This window comes from Indicator indicator, chromosome 19, assembly GCF_027791375.1.
Source record: "Indicator indicator isolate 239-I01 chromosome 19, UM_Iind_1.1, whole genome shotgun sequence".
In the NCBI taxonomy this organism is placed as follows: domain Eukaryota; kingdom Metazoa; phylum Chordata; class Aves; order Piciformes; family Indicatoridae; genus Indicator; species Indicator indicator.
The window spans coordinates 13,640,731-13,659,758 of record NC_072028.1 but is presented as its reverse complement, the minus strand read 5'-3'; the positions used below and the strand labels follow the sequence as shown (position 1 = coordinate 13,659,758).

The following is a 19,028-nucleotide window of genomic DNA, read 5'->3' as shown; positions in this document are numbered from 1 at the left end:
ACCTAAAACTTGTCTATAGCAAGATCCATCATTGATCTTACAGACTAATTATGCTTCCTTTGTACTTTGAGCAAAAGATGGAGTAATATCTGTCAATCCTGTGAGCAGAGGTTTGACTCATGTCAGTTCTTGCCCATGCAGTCCCCTGGCAAGAGGCAGGAAGACACAGATGAGACAGGAAACTCATGGTGAAACTTCCAAATGTATGAATTCTCAGTTCTCCTATCTCTTAGGACAGATCTTTCGAAATCCTTTAATATTCCTGTTCCTGAGTTTAATTCTTCTAAAAATTTCTATTTCTTAATCACCTTTTCCATGCAAATCAGTGCTCCCTTACCTGTTTTTCTCTGGTAACCCAACTGTTCTGTTGCCTACTGTCCCATGCTTTTATGGGATACCAGTAGTTACTTTTTTTTTTTGCGTGATCTTGTCTGGCCTGCCACTGAGTGGGTTCAGGGGAAAGCATACTACACTTAACAATGGAGACTACTGCTGTCTTAAGAGTGGATTTGGGGTTAAAACCCAACAGGCCCAATGTTGCAACTTCATTAAATTCCATATAAGCGTTATTTACAGTTATTAAAGGTGAGAGAGCCTGAACTCTCATTACTGGCCATGAATGTTCTATTCCCTTATCAGCACTTTTAGCACTAGTGCACTATTCCCAGGAAACATACTGTTGGCATTGTTTCCCTCAGCACCTTGAGAAATTATCTTTCTCCTCATTGCTGTGGTTTCTCCAGCTACATTGGTGACTGTACTTCTATACATTCATAAATATCTGTACTTGTACCTACTTACCAGTATTCCATAAACTACTCAGTGCACATTGCCCTTGATAGTTGCAGATGAATATTAGCCAGTTTGTTCCCACTGCAAGTGAGGTGTACTAATTGTCAGCCTTCATGCTACTTTTCACATAAAAATATGAGGGTGAATTTTGGCTTTTCCTGGACACAGGAGTTTTATAAAGGCTTTCCTAAAGCTTGTGTGACACAGTGGGTATAGAACAGGATTAATGGCCGAATTCACCCACAGAAGCCAAAATGAAGTCTCATAGAGTGAATGCTGCACACAGTGCCCATGGCAAGCAGCTCTGATGATCATCAAAAGCGTATATGGAGCCCAACACAAACCAAATACACAGACAATAATTGCTAAAGACTTTGCTACTCTTCTATCCCGGGAAAGTCTACATCTATTTGCCACACTGTTAGCCATGTCCACTCTATTGGTGCTGTTGCAAATGCTCTCTGTAGTTTTGTAGAAACTGTTCTGGTGGGGCTCAGCCTCCACTTGTACCTGAAGTGGTGGAAGGTCTTGATCGACATTCAGATTTGACTGAGGGTCAAATTTATGTAAGATGAGCCTTGAAGCCCTTTTTGAGGGAGAAAGGCTGCTTGCTCTTGTCTTCTCATGTTTGTGTCTGTTAACAGGCTTTACAAAAAATACAGTGTGTTCCCTTTTTTCCCCCTGGAAACTCATTTCACAGTCCTCTTGACCAGGTGATGATAGCCTTTCATTTCTGAGGGATGTGCGTCTTCTGATGTTGAGATAAATACTTAAGTTCAAGTATGTAACAGTGATGAAAGGTGTAAAGAATTCAATAGTAGAGGCAATCATGAGGAAATACCAGTTGTAGAAGAATTCTGCATGACATTCTCCTTCAAGGAGGATGCTTTTCTGGGCAATGTGCTCCCAGCTGAGAATGGCTGGACCATAGAGAAGAAAAGCAGCCATCCATACAGTGATCATCTTCAGTATTGCATTTCTGGTCATCCCTTTCTGAGCTCTGTAACTGACCTGAGGAAGAGGAAAGTCAACATACCTTACTAGTATCTCAGTTACAAGGCTGTGATGGATGATCCTCTATCACTTGATAATATGTTGGTGTAGACATGAGGGTTACACCAACCTTACTGGAACTGCAGAAAAGCTATTTCTGAAATACCCATTCCAACAACAGGTGACTGGATGCGTTCTGAGAACGTGTATCAGATCTTAAAAGCAAGAAAATCGAGTCTCTTCCTAAGTAAATAACCACTGCTATTTGTTGAATGGGTTGAAATGCAACTGCATTACAAAATATCTAAAAACACAGCCCTTCAAAAGTCACTTACTTAGAATTTTTAAATAGTTTAAAATACAGAAAGGATCTGAATTCATACAACACCCATGCAAGCTCTTTCTATTGGCATTGTAGAATGATAGCATCAGAAAATTTTACTGAGTATTAGCTTCTAATGTCTCTTTGACATCCTTAGTTTCATTCTTCTATGAGTACTTGCAGAACTCTTACCTGCCATGGAGATGCATAGATGGAGTGTTTTGGTCTGCAAACTGCTTTCCCAGAAGACTAATTCTCCTTATTTAGAAAATAGAGAAGCTAAGGTGTAAAAGGTCCTAGTACGTCAATAAACCATATCAACAATAGAACAGTGGAATCTGAAAATCGTCTGCTTCTCAATATTCTAATTCTTGGACAATATTAATATAATTAATTGGAATTAAAGCTTCACATCTCTATACTACCCATACAGTGTTTCGGAATGTTAAGTCCTCAAGCCTGAATTCTGTATACGAGTCATAATTTACTGCCCCAACCTGTGGATCTTCATCTACAAAGCCACTGCTGCTCTGGTTAAATACCTGCACAGCTGAGGAATCTTGAGTTTGTCAGAATCAGGTCTGATTTTGCAGTCCTTGACAAATCTGCTAATGATTTCAGCAGCAGTCTTGTAGGATGATTACCATCTTCATTGAGATAGAAAATAATTCTGAACTTCATATATTCCTGTTCATTTATTCTTATGCTGCCCTAACCCAACAGGCAGCTTCTGTACTCTTGCTTGGGGAGGGATTTTTATATGGAGGATTAATGTGAAGTATTTTGAAGTGTTGGGGGGGGGTTGGTTTGTTTGTTTTTCATTTATTATGACCAGTTTTCTGTTTCTGAAACCATCCAGTCTATATATTTATACACCATGTATAGTCATGAGTTTGGCTTATGAAAGCAAAATTAATGGCTAATTCAGAACCTAGAAAATAAAGGAATTGTGAGTGCTGACTATTCAAGAATTAATCTGTTCATTTTTCTCTTTTCAAAAAAGTTATCAAAACACCTGTAAGCTGTTAAAGTGATCTTGCAGCCTCTCTTTATACTGTTTGGAAAAAAGTATCATTGCCTCTTAGTGTGATTTGGAGTGAGCAATGAAGGTAAATTAATGCTTTGAGGAAATAGGGATGGAACAGGGGGGGTGAAGAATAACCAAGAAGCACATTTAGAAGACTGATATCTATTATCAAGGAAAATGTATTATTTTGGCACCATCCTGAATACGTGGAGGCAGAATGTTCTAGGTGAAAATGAAGCTAGCATTAGATTTTCCAAAGTCTAGTCTCTTTTTTTCAGTAATTGACATGCTGTGTGACTGAGGCATGGCTCTATCTATTTCTGTGGCTGTTAGATGGAAATAACATTTGCTTCCTTTGGAGGATGTTAGTTAACTTATATTTTGCCACCTTCGAACCGTAAACAGCAGTAAACATCTAATTCTCCCTGTGAGTTTGGTACCTATTGCCAAGAGATCTATCTGCCTTGTGCTGCAGCTGGGATGCAGCTAGGCTGCTATAGGCTACCAAGTTGTCAACAGGTGCCTTGCTGTTGTTTGAGGGAGATGGTCTGTTTCAGCTGGACAGTAACTTGTAAGTTTATCTAAGGTGTGGCTGGGGAGGAAGTAAGCACACCATGTCCCTCCTGCCCTTTGTGCTGAGAAAGTAGCATATGCAAAGTGCCTGTTTCTAAAGCAGATTTTAAATTGGAAGAGGTACGTGTCTTTTTTTGCCAAATCTCATTGCTCCCAGAACTATTTTCAGGACCATGGGAAAGTGCCTACAGCCGCTTGTTTTCTGTGAGATGGAATGGGGTTGAGAGCCAGATGCCCTAAGCAAACCACCCTCGACACGAGGGCAGCTTTGGAGCTGCTCCAGCCCACCCCCAGGACCACCTGCGCAGCCCTTACCGCTTTGGTGACACAGATGAACCTGTCGAAGCTGATGAGGACGATGTTGAAGACGGAAGCGGTGCACACTAGGTAGTCTACCACCAGCCACAACTTGCACAAGCCCCTGCCGAGCCTCCACTCTCCCGTCAGCACGTAGGGGATGTAGAGGGGGATGCAGAAGCCGCCTGCGGACAGAGCTCGGCGGTAACACGTGCAGCGACAAGGACCGCAGCCCTCCGCCCTTCCCGGCGCACCAGAACTCACCCACCAGAAGGTCGGCGATGGCCAAGTTGAGGAAGAAGAAGTGGCCCTGCGTGCGGAGGCTCCGGTCCACCACGAACGCTAGAATGACCAAGGCATTGCCCAACACCGTGGCCAGTACTAGCAGCCCCATCAGCACCGCCAACAGCGCGGCAGTGTCGGCAGAGAAGGGCCCGCCGCGCTGTCCGGCCGCCGCACAGGCGTTGCCCGCCGCCCGCGGGCTGGCGGAATGGTTGAGCCACGGCCAGCCCTGGTCCATGGCTCCCCGCGGCTCCGGCGCCCGCCGCGCTCTGCTGTTGGCACCGCCCCTGTCTCGCCACAGCCCCCATAGGGCGGAGCGAGGGGCCGGCTGCGGTGGGCTGAAAGCGCGGCTCGGTGCTGCCCGCAACCAGGCTATCTCCGAGCTTTTGCTGAGACTGTGCAGGTGAGGTAAAACTTTTCGGAGTGGAACCGCAGGTGCTGTCGGTGCTGTGGGCGGGAGAGCCCCGCTGCCGCAAGCTGGCTCCCTCTCGTCCGTTCTGTGGCTCGCCAGTGCCGCCCGCGGTCTCCGCAGCGCTCCCAGTTCACTTCTCGTTTGCTGTTTCTGGTGGGGTAGTTTCAGTTGTCTGCTTTGTTTCTGTGACTCACTGCCTTACATCGTATCTACATCTTTTTCCTGCAGCCCGCTGGGTCCTCAATGGGCTGCTCAGGGCGGCTGTGGAATCACCATCCCTAGATATGGTCAGAAACTGTTTAGACATGGCACTTCAGGACATGGTTTAGTGGGCATGATGGTGTTGGATTGATGATTTATTCAACTTTAATGACTTGAAATTATCTTTTTTTTCTGACACGTCTATTTGACTTTCTGCTTCCTTTCCACTGCGCATTGACTGGCCCAGCAGAGCCAGTGTCACGGTGATGCACTGGGCAGCCATCTTGTGGCCTTGGGTCAACTCCCTGCTTCATGGGGCATATGAGGCTGTGGCCACCTCAGCCTTTCCACCTGCGGAAGCACTAAGAAGGCTTCAGTGCTCATTTTCAAAAAACTCGTGGGAACACAGTATTTCTGCAACCTCTCTTTTCAAAACTGACAGCGGATTTATGCAGGATTTTAAAGGGCATCGTGTCAATTTTGGAGAGGCAGTTTTGTCACAGAAGGCAGACCTATTCTAGAAACCAAATACAAGTAGCCAGGAAAGGGCTAAGTCTTCTATCACTTTCTGCTAAGATGTTTGTGTTGGTATTGGGGAGGAGGAGTGAGACAATGACTCTTGAATAAGCTGCAGAGGCTGCTGAATTCTGTCAAAACTGAAGGGTAATTTAGAGAGGAAATGCAGCTTACCTCTGTTCTCATGATTTGTCCTACTGGGTCATCACAGGATGAGAGAAAATGGCCTCAAGTTGCACCAAGAGAGGTTTAGATTGGATATTAGAAAAAATGCTTCATTGGAAGGGTTCTCAAACGCTGGAACAGGCTCTCTAGGAAGGTGGTTGAATCTCCATCCTTGGAGGTGTTAAAAAGCACCTGCCTTAAAATACGTGGCCATTGACAGGCTTTGCATTCCTTTCCATGAGAGTTTCCTAGAGACTGTAAGGATTTTGTGACTTGCTGCCTTCAGCACAGCCCTTTTGTCATTAAAAGGAAACAGAACTTGCTCAAAACGAGTCACTGGAGGTGCAATAATCTTCACTTAATTCAGCCAATGCTTCACGTGTGGTAAACTCTTCTTTTATAAAAGATCTATATAAATGCACAGTTTGAAATAACCAATTTAGAAGCAGTTACTGCCACTTTCTAAAAGCTTGTTCAGATGTATACCAGGTGTGACAAACAAGAACAGCTTAATAACTTGCCTACTTTTGTCTGAGGTTGAGCATGTATTCTCAGGGTAGACTGGCCTTTTCCCTAGAGGAAAGTATCAAGCCTTTTTCAAGGCTGGAAGTACAAATTCCAGGCTAGGTAATCCCTATAAGTTAGTAGCTCCACAGAGGAGATTTTGCAATTTCCACTGCTTATGATATGGCCTCTCTATTTATGTCAGTCCAGGGACAGAAACGGCAGCTGCGTGTCTAATGGCAATGAGCAAAATATACCTCCGTATCATTATCTCCCTAAAGCAAATAAGTAAAGCCACACAAAGCACTGAATCCTTTTAGCTTATTACTACAGTGATTATCATTATTGTCTAATTTGGGGACTCATTTTTCACTTCCCTTTGAGCCAAATTGGCAGTTTTCCATTGACTTGAGTTTGGGCAGGAAAAAGCTTGTTCATAATTATTGCTGTCTGATTGTGCTGTGGAGTATAAAATGCAAAAGAGGCAGCTGAGAGATGCAAAAAAGAAGAAAAAAGAACAAGTATCTCAATCACCAGGAAAACATGGGATAATTATTTTATTCTTTCAGTAATAATTACTATCTTCTTTAATGCCTCTAATGTAAGGCAATTTTGCTGCAGTTAACTGTATTTGAAGTAGCTTTTGTAATGTATTATGTCATGGCAGATTCTCAGTTAGTTCCATAATCACCACCTTGGCTGTCTTCTGATGCTCCTTTATTACTGCTGCTTTGGCAGGGCATGATGACTGCAACTCTTAACACAATGCTAGAAGCATGAACTGTTAGTGCCTGACTCTGCTCTTTTGGGGACTTATTGTTGAAGACTGTACTAGTCCTGTCTGAAGATCCTTGCAGACAGCAAATCCAAATGTGCACCTGATGGCCAGCACTCTTGGAACAGCAGGATTTAAAAATCCAGACTTTGAGCATTTTCTTTTTCCTGAAAAAATGATGGGGTTTTTTGTACCCATGAGTTACTATATTTTTTAGTGAGCTATATTGATTTTCTTTTAAGAACATTAATTCTTGCAAGAAGAGCTTCACTTTACGTCATAACATACGCTATGGTGATGTAGATACATTCACACACTGGAAAAAAATATTTTAAAAGAAGGAGAGAGCTGTACCTTATCAGCTCTTTGGTCCAAGCAGTCTGTCCTGAAAGGAGAACACTCTGATTAATGGATCCTGGTAGGATGAAGTAAAAATCAATGAATAACTCTTTATAAAGTGTCTTTGTGTAAGACTGAATTGTAGACTTCTGAAAATATTTTGTTTCTGTTCTTTATCTAATCCTTGGAACAAAAGACAGAATTGATTAGAACTGGTAAAGGAGGAATGACAACAGCCCAAGAAGATAACGAAAAATGCAACAGTTTTCAAGGCCTATCAATGTTGTCCTGGTCTGAAATGTTAATTTTTGTTTCCTGAGATTTCTTTAGTTATACTTGTTTTCTTTTCTATAAGGCTTCCTTATAGAATGATGAGACTCTGCAATAAGGTACCAGAAGTAGTTATTCCACAGGCAATTGCCATAAAGTTACACCAAAATTATATTAGCTTTGAGAAGCACTACAAATAGTTTGATTTCCTTTTGTTCCTTCTGCATACATCATCAGTTTCACTTATTAGTACAAGTATCCTGTATTACCAAGTTCAGCAATAATTTTTGAAATAGAGAGTTGTCTGTATCATGCTGTTAACCATGCCTCTTATGTATGTGGGTGAGTGTCTCTGCAGAAATGATAGAAAACCAGAATGTTTTTTCACACACCACAGACAGATGACACTTTCAATGGAACAGGCCAAATTCAACTTCCAAATAGAGTTAGGTAGAGGCTGGGTGTATAGCCTGTGGTGCAGAAGATGCAGAAGGCTTTCTCAGCTGCTATCTTCTTAAGTAAGGCAGTCAGCATGCTTACCTTGAACCTGAACTCAAAGCTAAATTGTGTCTTTTACCAAATAACATATTGCACATAGTGTTTCTTCCTCTGCTTGTGCCTTTTAATGACACTAAGTATTAGTCATTGGATGTCACATAGAGGATTACTCCTTTGTATGTCACACGCTGTCTGCTACTTAAGCTGTGTTGCCTACTGAACTGGAGGGCAATTGTTCAGTGAAGGATATGGAAGCATACTATAGCTGGAACCTTCACTTACATAAAGCAAACTATTCAGTAGTAGTTTTCCAAATTTCTGACAAAATATTTAATTGCTAACAGCCCTATTTAATATTTACAGGTTGTTGTCAACTCTCCTCTGACTATGAGTGATTGGTATTTGGCAGAGAAAAAGGTTCCTGGGCCAGGAAATGAGGAATGATTTTTAGACTTAGAGAATGTATACATGGCTTTATCAACCAATACATCAAATTCTGTTGTCAGAGCTCATCCTAGTTAAATGGATGAAAACTAAATTCTGTTAAGATGATTTCCTATTAACTTTAAAGTCTTTGCCAGTCAGGATTTTACTTTCATGCTGATTCCCTTCATTTTGTTTAATGCTCTGTACATGTCTCCATGCATATGATACAATTAATATTTTAAAATAATTCTTGTTTCTGCATGTGTAGAGAACAAACACCTATCTGATCTGTGCCAGGGGAAAGGCATCTGCTTCAGAGTACACAGCATTACCTACCATTTACTTATTATGCATTTTCTCTCTCTCTTTTTTTTTTTCATTAAAGAAACATTCAGTCTTGTGTATAATGAGGCTTGTAGGATTGCGAAGTTTGGTGTAGGTATCAGCACCAACACCTGTCTATAGTTATTCCAACTTTTTTTAAGACACTTTTAAAGGCATGGCCTGAGCTTAAAGGTGATGTACTACTTTCTTAATAGTATAAAGAAAACAGACTGCTATCCCCTTAGTTCTTGATGAGCCACCTGTTCAGACATTAACAAACTGGTTTCCATCTGCTTCAGCTGTGATTTTGTGTTCAATCAAGTCCTGTTGCACTTACATGGATATAAGAATGTGGTGTCAGATAATAGGGGCTAGGCCAGGATGATTCAGTTCTGCACTTTAGGTGATGTCACGATTGTCATGTCTCTCTATATGAATTCATCCAAATATCATGAGCCTGAGAGCCCTTCTACATCTGGCTTTATTCTTTTAATAATAATTTTTCAAGAAGTAAAATTTATGGTTTTGATTAATATAGATGAGAGATTTGAAACGTGGTTTAAGTAAAGGACTTGAATGATGAGACTCTGCAATAAGGTACCAGAAGTAGTTATTCCACAGGCAATTGCCATAAAGTTACACCAAAATGATATTAGCATTGAGAAGCACTACAAATAATTTGATTTCCTTTTGTTCCTTCTGCATACATCATCAGTTTCACTTATTAGTACAAGTATCCTGTATTACCAAGTTTAGCAATGCAGCATATTTGGCATTTGTACCCTTCCCATCCTGGTTCCTCTGTGTATTTCACTTGGACACTTTCATTTATGTTGCTACCATGAAATTATCATCACAATTGTGTCTCTTGGCTGCAAGGACATTACAAATGATTGAATATTTTTCAGTTTTACTCAGATGGATAGATGTTCAGAAAATATCTCTCAATGTACTAGTGACTAGGACATTGCAAGTATCAGAGGTACCCAGATTTACTCATTCTGAGTTCCTTCTTCCTTAAACTTTGGAAAAGTTCCTTTTCCTCCTGGCCTGTCACCTCTTTCATCTGCACTGCTAATGTCCAGGTATATGGTTTAACTAATCTCCAGTAATATTGCTGACCTGGAGGGTTAATTGAAGATGTGTGTCTTTTTTTTTTTTTTTTTTTGGTCCCCCAGGTATCTGACCTATTTTCTCTGCCTCTTTCTTTTTAGAAAACTAGTTTTTATGGTAGACTGAAAAAGAGAGGATGCATTCAGCTTTTCTTACTTGTATAAAAAATAAAATTGAAATGGAGTGGCAATACAGGTGCTGCACTTTCTGTACTCATACAGTGCTATGTAATGAACTTGTAATGTTATTATAGAGATTAATGGGGTTTCTACCATCAGATATCCATTCAAAAATATTTGTCTGACACAGCAAAAGCCTAATTTATTCCATGGGCAAGATGAACTAATTTTTGGGAAATGTCACAGTGAAGAGCATGTAACAATTCTCTTTTTACTTAAATGTTCTCCTTTTCTCTCCCCAGTTGCCTGTTACAGTATGCTATTCTTAAGTATTTCATTATCAATTTTCAATTGCTTGTCTACTCTGTCTTACTAGTGAACTTTTCATCAGTGAAGACCTAAGCTGAAAAAAAGTACTCAAAGATTTTTGCCCTTCACCAGTCATGATTAAGATCATACTGTTTTTTTGAGAGATGAGACTATGGTAAATGATGACTGATACTGCATTGATATTAGTAGTTTTTATGGCAATTTTTCCTGTGTTAGATGCCCTTAATCATCTGGCTAAGTTTTCAAGAGCTCCTTGTAGTTAGAGTCAAGCTCTGATGCATCTGTTCAGGTTGTGGATCAGCTTTTTGAATTCAGCCATGGAAGGAATGCTTAACCAGTAAGAGCTTATAAGATAAGCAAAATCTGCTCCATAGACATAGCTTTCATTGCCTTCCTATGACATATATCAACATCTGAGGAAGCTGTATGTGGCACCTTTTGTTTTAGTTTGTGTTTTTTCCTCCTAGGATTCTCCAGTCTTCATGCAAAGGTTGTGTCTGCATGAAAACTTTACATAGAAGCAGAGATGCACAATGCCTGGGATTCTTGGCAATTAGGAGGTCATAGAACCAACCAGAGAGTGTTATCTTAAAATAGTTTTCCACTTAGTCATCCAGGACATGAAAATAAGAAAAATAAGGGTTCTTTAGTTCCCTATAGCAAAAGGCTTTGCTTTTAATTTGCTCTCCTCATTTGGTATCTTGATAACAGCTTCACTTTTTTATACAAAATATTGATCAAACTTTGCTACTAAGCTAGTGTCAGGAAATTCTCCCTGAACAGCCTGTGCATTTATCAACAAATCCTGAGCAGTCTCCATTTCACTTCCAGTTTGCTCACAACACTCCCAAAAAAGAAGCGGTAGCTGCTGGCTGCTTTAAATGAACCAGCTGCCTTTTTCCAGCTAACAGTTCAGTAGTTTGTGTGTCTCACATTTGTTTTGATTCTACTAAACTTTCATGGTATGAAGGACCTACTTCTATCCCCAGGTAAGCCAGTGTGATTCTAGATTAAGTAAGGTCTCACCATGCGTGTTATATGTATTCATATATACACACACTCTACTTTTTTCTGTCCTACCTTAAAACTCACTTGTGCTTGTATTTGTGCTACTCTTTTGGTCTTTAACCAAAGGCTATGTTTTATCCCTGAGTTGTTTGTCCTGACTGTGCAAGTTTCTGCAGGACCATTTGGTTCCCATACAGTACAGCAGTTCACTGTAAGTGGTATTGTGGTATGATTCACATGGCAAATAACCAGATTCAGTCCTGGCCTTTTATTAAGTGCTGTAATTTTTTATCATTCTTAAGTATATATGAATTCTGGCAAGGGGTTGTGACAAGTCATTGTTACCAGGCTGACAAATTATTAGTACAATATTGTATTTCAGTTTCAGCAGTCAGATATTTGAGGCATTTTATTTTGTCGTGTTTTAAAAAGCCTGCCTGTATGTTGCGTTCCATTTGTATGCAGAGTTCCACACAGAACGACGTTTGATAGATTAAAGGAAATAGCTAAAGGTCAGAATGGGTGAGGTGTAAAGCAAGCAAATACATGTAAATATGGCATTTTGGACCAGGTTAGATTGTTAGAGAAAACCATTTCCTGTTCTCAGTAAGAGAGCTCTGAACAAAAGCACTGTCTCTCCCAGCCTCTTTTTTTTGTTTTCTGTGTTTTTTTTTTTTTTCCCCCCCAAAGGTGAAAGATCTGGCTAGGTACCATTGTTTAGCACTGGATAACACCAGCTATTTATGAAGCCGCATGTGGGGAATTAGTACTGTGCAATTTCTTGGAAGCCTTTGAGAGAGTTTGTCTGCAGTCTTGTCAAAAGTGTGATCTCTCACTGAGCATGTTTATTATAAGTATATTGATGATACACCTGCAAAGGCTTTTCAGGTCATCTGTTGTATGTCAGTACCTGCTGAAAGAGGTTTCCAGATTGAAAGAGGTTTTTCCAGGCTTCAGCATGTACCATGTGCCATGTATGGCATCATGGTACAGGTGACTAACATACTGTGGCCGCTGACAACATGAACATCCATATTACTTTGAATGGAGTTAGGTAACATAGAAATAAAACGAGTTGAAAGCACATAAGTGTTGCTGAATACTTGATATCCATAGAGGGAAGTTAGTAAAAGAGGTTGGTTTGGTTTGGTTTGTTTCTTTTTCAGTAGACAAAATTTGGAGTGCTGGAGTTTTATGTGTCTATCAGGAAGCTGCATATTTAGTAATCAAAGATGAGTTAGGCGATGGGCATGCCGATCAGCCTTTATTTATCAGCACCATCATCAATAGAATTTTTTTCATCCACACCATGCTGCCAGCCACTGCACACACAGCTGAGCACATCCACACTTCCCTGTGATATTTAATTATGTAAGTAGCTATCTGTTTTATCATAATAATCCAGAAGGACCTGGACAAGATAGAGATGCGGGCCCAGATGAACCTCATAAGACCAAGTGCATAGTACTGCACCTGGGTCAGAACAGTCGTCACTACAGGCAGTTAGAAGGCAGCCCTGCTGAACAGGATGTGGAATTCTGGTGGATAAGAAGCTCGGCATGAGCCAACAATGTGCACTTGCAGCCCAGAAGGCAAATCGCATACAAGGCTGCATCAAAAGAAGTGTGACCAGCAGATCAAGAGAGCTGATTCTGCCACTCTGCTCTGCTCTAGTGAGATCTCATCTACAGTACTGTGTCTGTGTCGGGGGCCCTCAACACAAGAAAGATGTGGACCTAATGGGTCCAGAGGAAGGGCACAAAACTGATCAGTGGGCTGGAGCACCTCTCTTACAAGGCCAGGCTGAGGGCACTGGGTTCGTTCAGACTGGAAAAGACAAGGCTTCAGGTAAGGGTTAGGGTCCCTAACCAAGAAAAACATTCTATGCTTCTGTGGTTCTGTACATTATACATTAATGTAGTATGTGGTAAAATTATTGTGATTATGCACAAATTGCTAAGCAGATTGCAGAGCACAGGAAAACAAGTCAATAGGAGAAAAACAATTACAAAAGTATAACATGCCTGATTTATAATTCCCAAAATGAACTCTCTGTGTGTCACTGTTCTGACTATCAGTCAAAGTTCAGATAGTTCCAGCCTTTCAGATTTCCATCTGTTAAGATATATTCGTAAGCTCACTGACGAGTGTTTGTCAGAAATCACTTCATGCTAATTAATCTCTTTTTCAACACACTTCAATAGCTGACTTTTAAGACCAGAGCCATCATCACTACACATTAGTTGTCAAGTTAATGATACATCCGACTTCTTTGGGAAAAAAGATCTTAAAGTACTTGAACTATCACAACATTATAGGAGAATTGCTTTTGAGCAGCCATGTGCAAATTTTAACTGAAACAAAAGGAAGCGCTGATCAAAGCAACATAACCCATCATGAGCAGCTGCATTCTTTTGCCTCATTAATAAAATTAATTTTGGTTCCTTTACAGTGAACGAAGAGATCACAGGATCACAGGATGTTAGGGGTTGGAAGGGACCTCTGGGGCTGCAATAATCATGCATAATCACTAGTGTTCCATTCTTACAGTCTCTTTGCAACTCACACCTAAAACAAAGGATTTTGGAGATAGGCTCTGTCCTTCAGTTTATAACCTGGAATATTTCACTTTGAGTGCCAGTCAAATGAAAAAGGCCTCTGGTTCAAAATGCCGTATGTCTTGATCCAGTTTGCTGCAGAACAAGTGATAGCCCTGAATTCTCTGTGCTACTCTTACAGTCTCTTTGCAATTTATGAATAAAACAAAGGAATTAGGGGCTGGGTTCTTTATGTTACTTCATAACCTGGAATGTGTCTCTTTGTATGCTCTTTGGCTGAAAAAGTGCTCTGGTTCAAAACTGCATATGTGTTGCTGCAGCTCCTGTAGAGGAAGCGGTAACCCTGAGTCCTAACTTTACAAGAGTCCTTGCAACTCACCCACCCTACAAAGGAATTTGGATATAGGCTCTTTAGATTATAACATGGAATGTTAATGTTTCACTTTGTGTGCTATTCGGCCACAAAAGGCCTCTGGGTTAAAACTACATATGTCTTGCTCTAGCTCCTGCAGAGAAAGAGCTAGCCGAGACTTCTCTGTTCCTGTTCTTACAGACTCCTTCCAACTCACCCATGGAACAAAGGAATTTGGGGCTAGGTTCTGTACTTTTGCTTTTAACCTGGAATGTTTCATTTTTGTATACTATTTGGCTCTGTATAAAAATTGCGTATGTCTTGCTTCAGCTTCTGCCGGACAAAGTGGTAGCCCAGAAGTCTCTGTTACATTCATTGTATGTGGGGCTAGGATCTTTACTTTACAACTTGGAATGGTTGCAACTCACCCATTTGAACCAGGAGCTGGGCAAGACATGAAGTTTTGAACCAGAGCCGTTTCTCGGATGACTAGCACACAAAGTGAAACATTCTGGATTATAAACTATTCTTTTGTCTGAAGGGTGAGTTGTGAGGAGACTGTAAGAACAGAACAGAGAATTCAGGGCTACCGCTTCTTCTGCAGCAATTGGAGCAAGACGTAGGCAGTTTTGAGTCAGAGCCCTTTCACAGCTGAATAGCACACAACGTAAAACATTCCAGGTTATAGGAAAGAGCCTTAATTCGAGCATGCCTTCTTCATGACATAATTATGTCTACTGATGTGTTGTGTTCTCCATCTGCAGTAATCATGATTACATCCTTTAATCACTGCATCTTTGCTATTCTTTCAAATGTGTGGTCAGTAGTGCTAGATGGGCAGAAATTTAATGGGCTGGTGATGGCAACGGTGCCGATTCTTACTAATGCAAATGAAAATTTTGACAGAAATTGGGCTATGCAATGTTAAATGCCTGATCACTAAATGTCACAGTGTTAGTCATAAAGCTGAAGCCTGTTTACAATTTCCATTTTCTCCCAAAGTCTCTATTTATTCCCACTCAATTTCAATTTTAACATCTGTGGGAAAATCTGTCTGCCTATTGTTTGTCTCCAAAGAAAGAAAACATTTTATTATGGACTATGTTCCTGCTGTACCTCCAACGTTAACTGAGAAGCACCTTGTGTGAGGCTCACTGTATCTTCCAGAGATCTTGACAGCTTTGAAGCATCTAAAAAAGGATTGCTTCTTGGCTTTTTTTTCAAACCTTCTGCCAGAGAGTTGAGTATCTGGAGAAGGGGCCTACCCAATACTAGGGGAGCATGATCAATAACACTTGTATTGAAGAAGAGTAATTTATCAAGCAATCTGCACAGAACTGAATTTTCCATTGTAACGTAGATTCCTTCTCTAAGTCAATATGTAAACTGAACCATTCATCTGCAGATATAAAAGTGATTTGCAAATTAATTAATAAAACATAATCACTGAGAAATTCTATCTGCGTTTTTATAGTAGGCGAATGGAGGCCTAGAGACTAAAGTAATTGCCATGGCTACAGAGAAAAATGCATGTCAAGATGAGGAAAAGTATACAGAATTTTTTTTCCTGTCTTATGTAGCAGCCCCTTTTCAGGTATTTTTTTTTAGTGTCTTTTGTGCATATCTGTTGTTTCTTTCCCATTACTATCACATCTCTGCTAGCTTGTCTCAACTGCTTATTTCACACATTTGATAGGCATTTTCTGATTTGCAAGCCTTGTATTAACTAGCAATTTTTTTCATTGTGTAATAAAATAATTTGATCTTTGATAATTTGATAACATTGGTATTTTAACATTGTAATGAGATATGACAAAGAAGATATTATGTTAAAACAGAGCGCTCTTAACTGAGATATGGATGTCCACAAAAGAGAACTAATATCAAGGCCTTTATCTTCCAGAAGTGAATCAGAATTAACCTGGTTTTTTTCTTTCTGTAAGAATGTTGGGTAAAACACTGCTATTTTTCTTTCAGGTTTTAACTTTGGAACCAAGTTTGTGTTTGGCATGAACATCCATTATTCCAGTGAATTTAGTGGCACATAATGAATTCTGATCCAAAATAATCAAGTAAGTTTGTTATCCTACATGCATTTCTGTAAATGGGTGTTTTTTCATCATAAGCCCACATATAAAAGGAAGGGCTATTCTTAGCTGTGAACTGCATGCTCTTATCTTGAATAACTGGCAGCCATTACACATACACTATGGAGAGCTGAAGCAACAGTTCAGCATAGCTTTACACAGCAATAATTTTTCACTGCATGCCAATCTGGCTCCACATGCAATTATAGTCTGACTTGCATGTGTCAGCTTCAGCAGCCCTTCTGGCTTGCTGCTTCGCTTAGCCAGGGCTGTGGGTTACCACCAGACTTTGAGCCAGCACAGTCTTACTGATTCCTGTGTTGAACCTGCATGGGAGCTACTGCAGTTCAGCTGCTTGTGACGTGCATGTTGTCAGGACACCCGGACTAGACAAATACCACATGTGGGATGTGTTTTGTGTTCCTTTAGTGAAATACCAAAAGAAAATTATCTTTTAGTACTAAGGCTCTAGTGCTTTCTGAGTTTCCTTAGGTTATGTAGCTATACCTGCATCAATTTCTGTAAAGCCTTCTGTGATTTACAAATTCTATTTGTCATGCCCTGTTTTCGAGTGAAGGTCTATTTCAGATTTCAAATGTCAGAGTTCTTTGCAAACTAGCATTCCTCACTGTTTTAATATTTCAAACTAAAAGCAGCTGAGAAAATTATATTTGGGGCATAAGATAGGGCTAGGGGTTTTAGAGTGACTGAAATGCACACATCTCATTGACAGGAGCAATAGCAGTAAGATTTCATTCAGAAGTGTGAGAGCAGAATACAGAGTATGAGGGCAACCACTTCCTCTTCCTCCTTTCAAATTCAGGAGCATTAATGTTCCATGTAAAGTCTTGCCAATCCTCTGCACTTCACACAAACCTGGAGTAAGAACTCTAGGTAAGAGTACCTTCCTGGACTGTGCTTCTTTGAAGCACAACAGCTCTGTTGTGCTTCAAAGATTTGGGATAATTTCAAGGATTTGGGATAATTAACAGAACATTGTAGAAGTGTCATGTAGTAAGATATATAATATTTCATATAGTAATTCTGCCTTCAGCTCAGCTGAAAACTGAACAAACAGGGGTAAATGGAGCCCTGATGAGTTCCTGAATTCATTGTAGCTATCTAGAGAAAAAGTAATCTAAGCATTTAAATAATATGGGAATCTACATATCCATAACGTTACAATTGTAAGTGTATGTAAGTTTTATGTACAGGCAAGATTGCAGGCCCAAGATTTATAAATAAATATGTAATAGTAAAGATTATCTAGGCTATCTTTGGCATTCTGCTTTTCCTGTCTGTTATTTAGCTTTTTTTTTTCCCTGTTGTGTTTACTATTCCTGTCCTGTCATTCTGATAGTCTCTTTTCATTCTAGCTGTCGAAAAGAGTACAAGGCAAGGAAAATCCCACTAGCGTAGGGATTAGACCTAAGTGCGAAAAGACGGTTGTCATTTTGGTGCAAGATCCCTTTTTCAGTACTTCGTTGCTATCATGGAAGATCTTATTGCTGTTCTTCATTATCCAGGTTTAGTAGTGACAAACTCTCAATTCTTAGTTACTTAAAACTTACCAGTTTACAGACTTTTCATTTACAAACTCACTGCTTTGAAGGTTGGCCTTACCACAAAAATAAGTTTGGAGAGGTGGTGGGATTTGGAAGTTTTAGTGTAATGTAACTGATAGTGATAGAGGAAAACTACATGAATATGGTTAAACATACATCCCCAGTATAATGGTTAAATTCTGATAGCAAACTGCAGAAAAGTCTCAGGGACTAAGAGACTCTTTCTTCTGGAGTTATGAAAAGCAAGGGTTGATTTCAGTGGACCTACAGCAACTCAGACTCGTGTAATGCCAGGATGTGGGTTTATCCTAAATATCCAAACTGCTGTGGGCATTGCTCTGCTGCTGCAAAAGCAATTAATATTTGGCAAATAAAGATGAAACTTCGACCTGGCTGCTGTTTAATTGGGCTGTTAGAAATCTAAGGCAGCCCCCTCGTGGCCGTTGATGTTTTGAAGTAATTGTTTCAAACCCCGTTTGAAAATAGCCGTTGTTTGGAGGAGAAATGAGTGCTTCCTGATTTAACATTTCTGCTGTAATGCTGTTAAAGGTGTTGATAACATCAACAGCCTGTGGCGACAATACAGGTCAAAACCAGGTTTTGTGTGGTATTGATCTCAAGTCGTAGAATTGGCAGGAGCAACTCTCTTAAAGCTTGGCCTACAGCTGGAATCTTACATCCCTAGCTTCAGCATTGGTGTTACATGAGCAGACTCTGTTGTCCCAAATCAGTCTTCTGTCACAGGACTCTGATCCTGGTTCTTTGAACTGTATTGCACAGAGGGCTGCACACTTTCTGCAGAGCATCTTGACTTTTTCTTTAGTTCCTGCCTGTTCCATGATTCTGTAGTCAGCTGCAGTCATCCTATCATACCTACTTAATTAATGTCTTCCAATTGCTTTGTCCAACCCTACTACTTACACCGTTTTGGCCTTTATCCATATTGGCATTTGTGGCAGCAGAGCTCAAAACACCAATGGTGGCTTGAAGAGCTGTGTTGTGAAATATGAAGAGATTTTGAGACAGAAATGTGATGCTAAGATGGCTGAGACACAAAGTCAAAAGCCCCGAGCCAAACCTGTGCTTTGTATTTCTGTCACGTGTCTTTTATGTAGCTGTCTGAGCCACAAGCAAAGCTTCATGTAACTTCCTGGAGTTGAGTGAAGGAATTGTTCAGTGA

General features: G+C 40.3%; 1 protein-coding gene across 1 annotated transcript; it reads right to left on the bottom strand.

The window, feature by feature from the left end:
• Positions 1–915: 915 nt before the first annotated feature.
• On the bottom strand, positions 916–18,711 carry LOC128973259 (histamine H3 receptor-like). The gene is made up of 4 exons (XM_054389520.1): positions 18,526–18,711; positions 4,269–4,848; positions 4,023–4,189; positions 916–1,803 (listed from the first exon to the last, which is right to left on the bottom strand). Exons 1-4 carry the CDS (start codon positions 18,709–18,711, stop codon positions 916–918), a joined length of 1,821 nt encoding a protein of 606 aa, XP_054245495.1.
• Between the last annotated feature and the right edge of the window lie 317 nt (positions 18,712–19,028).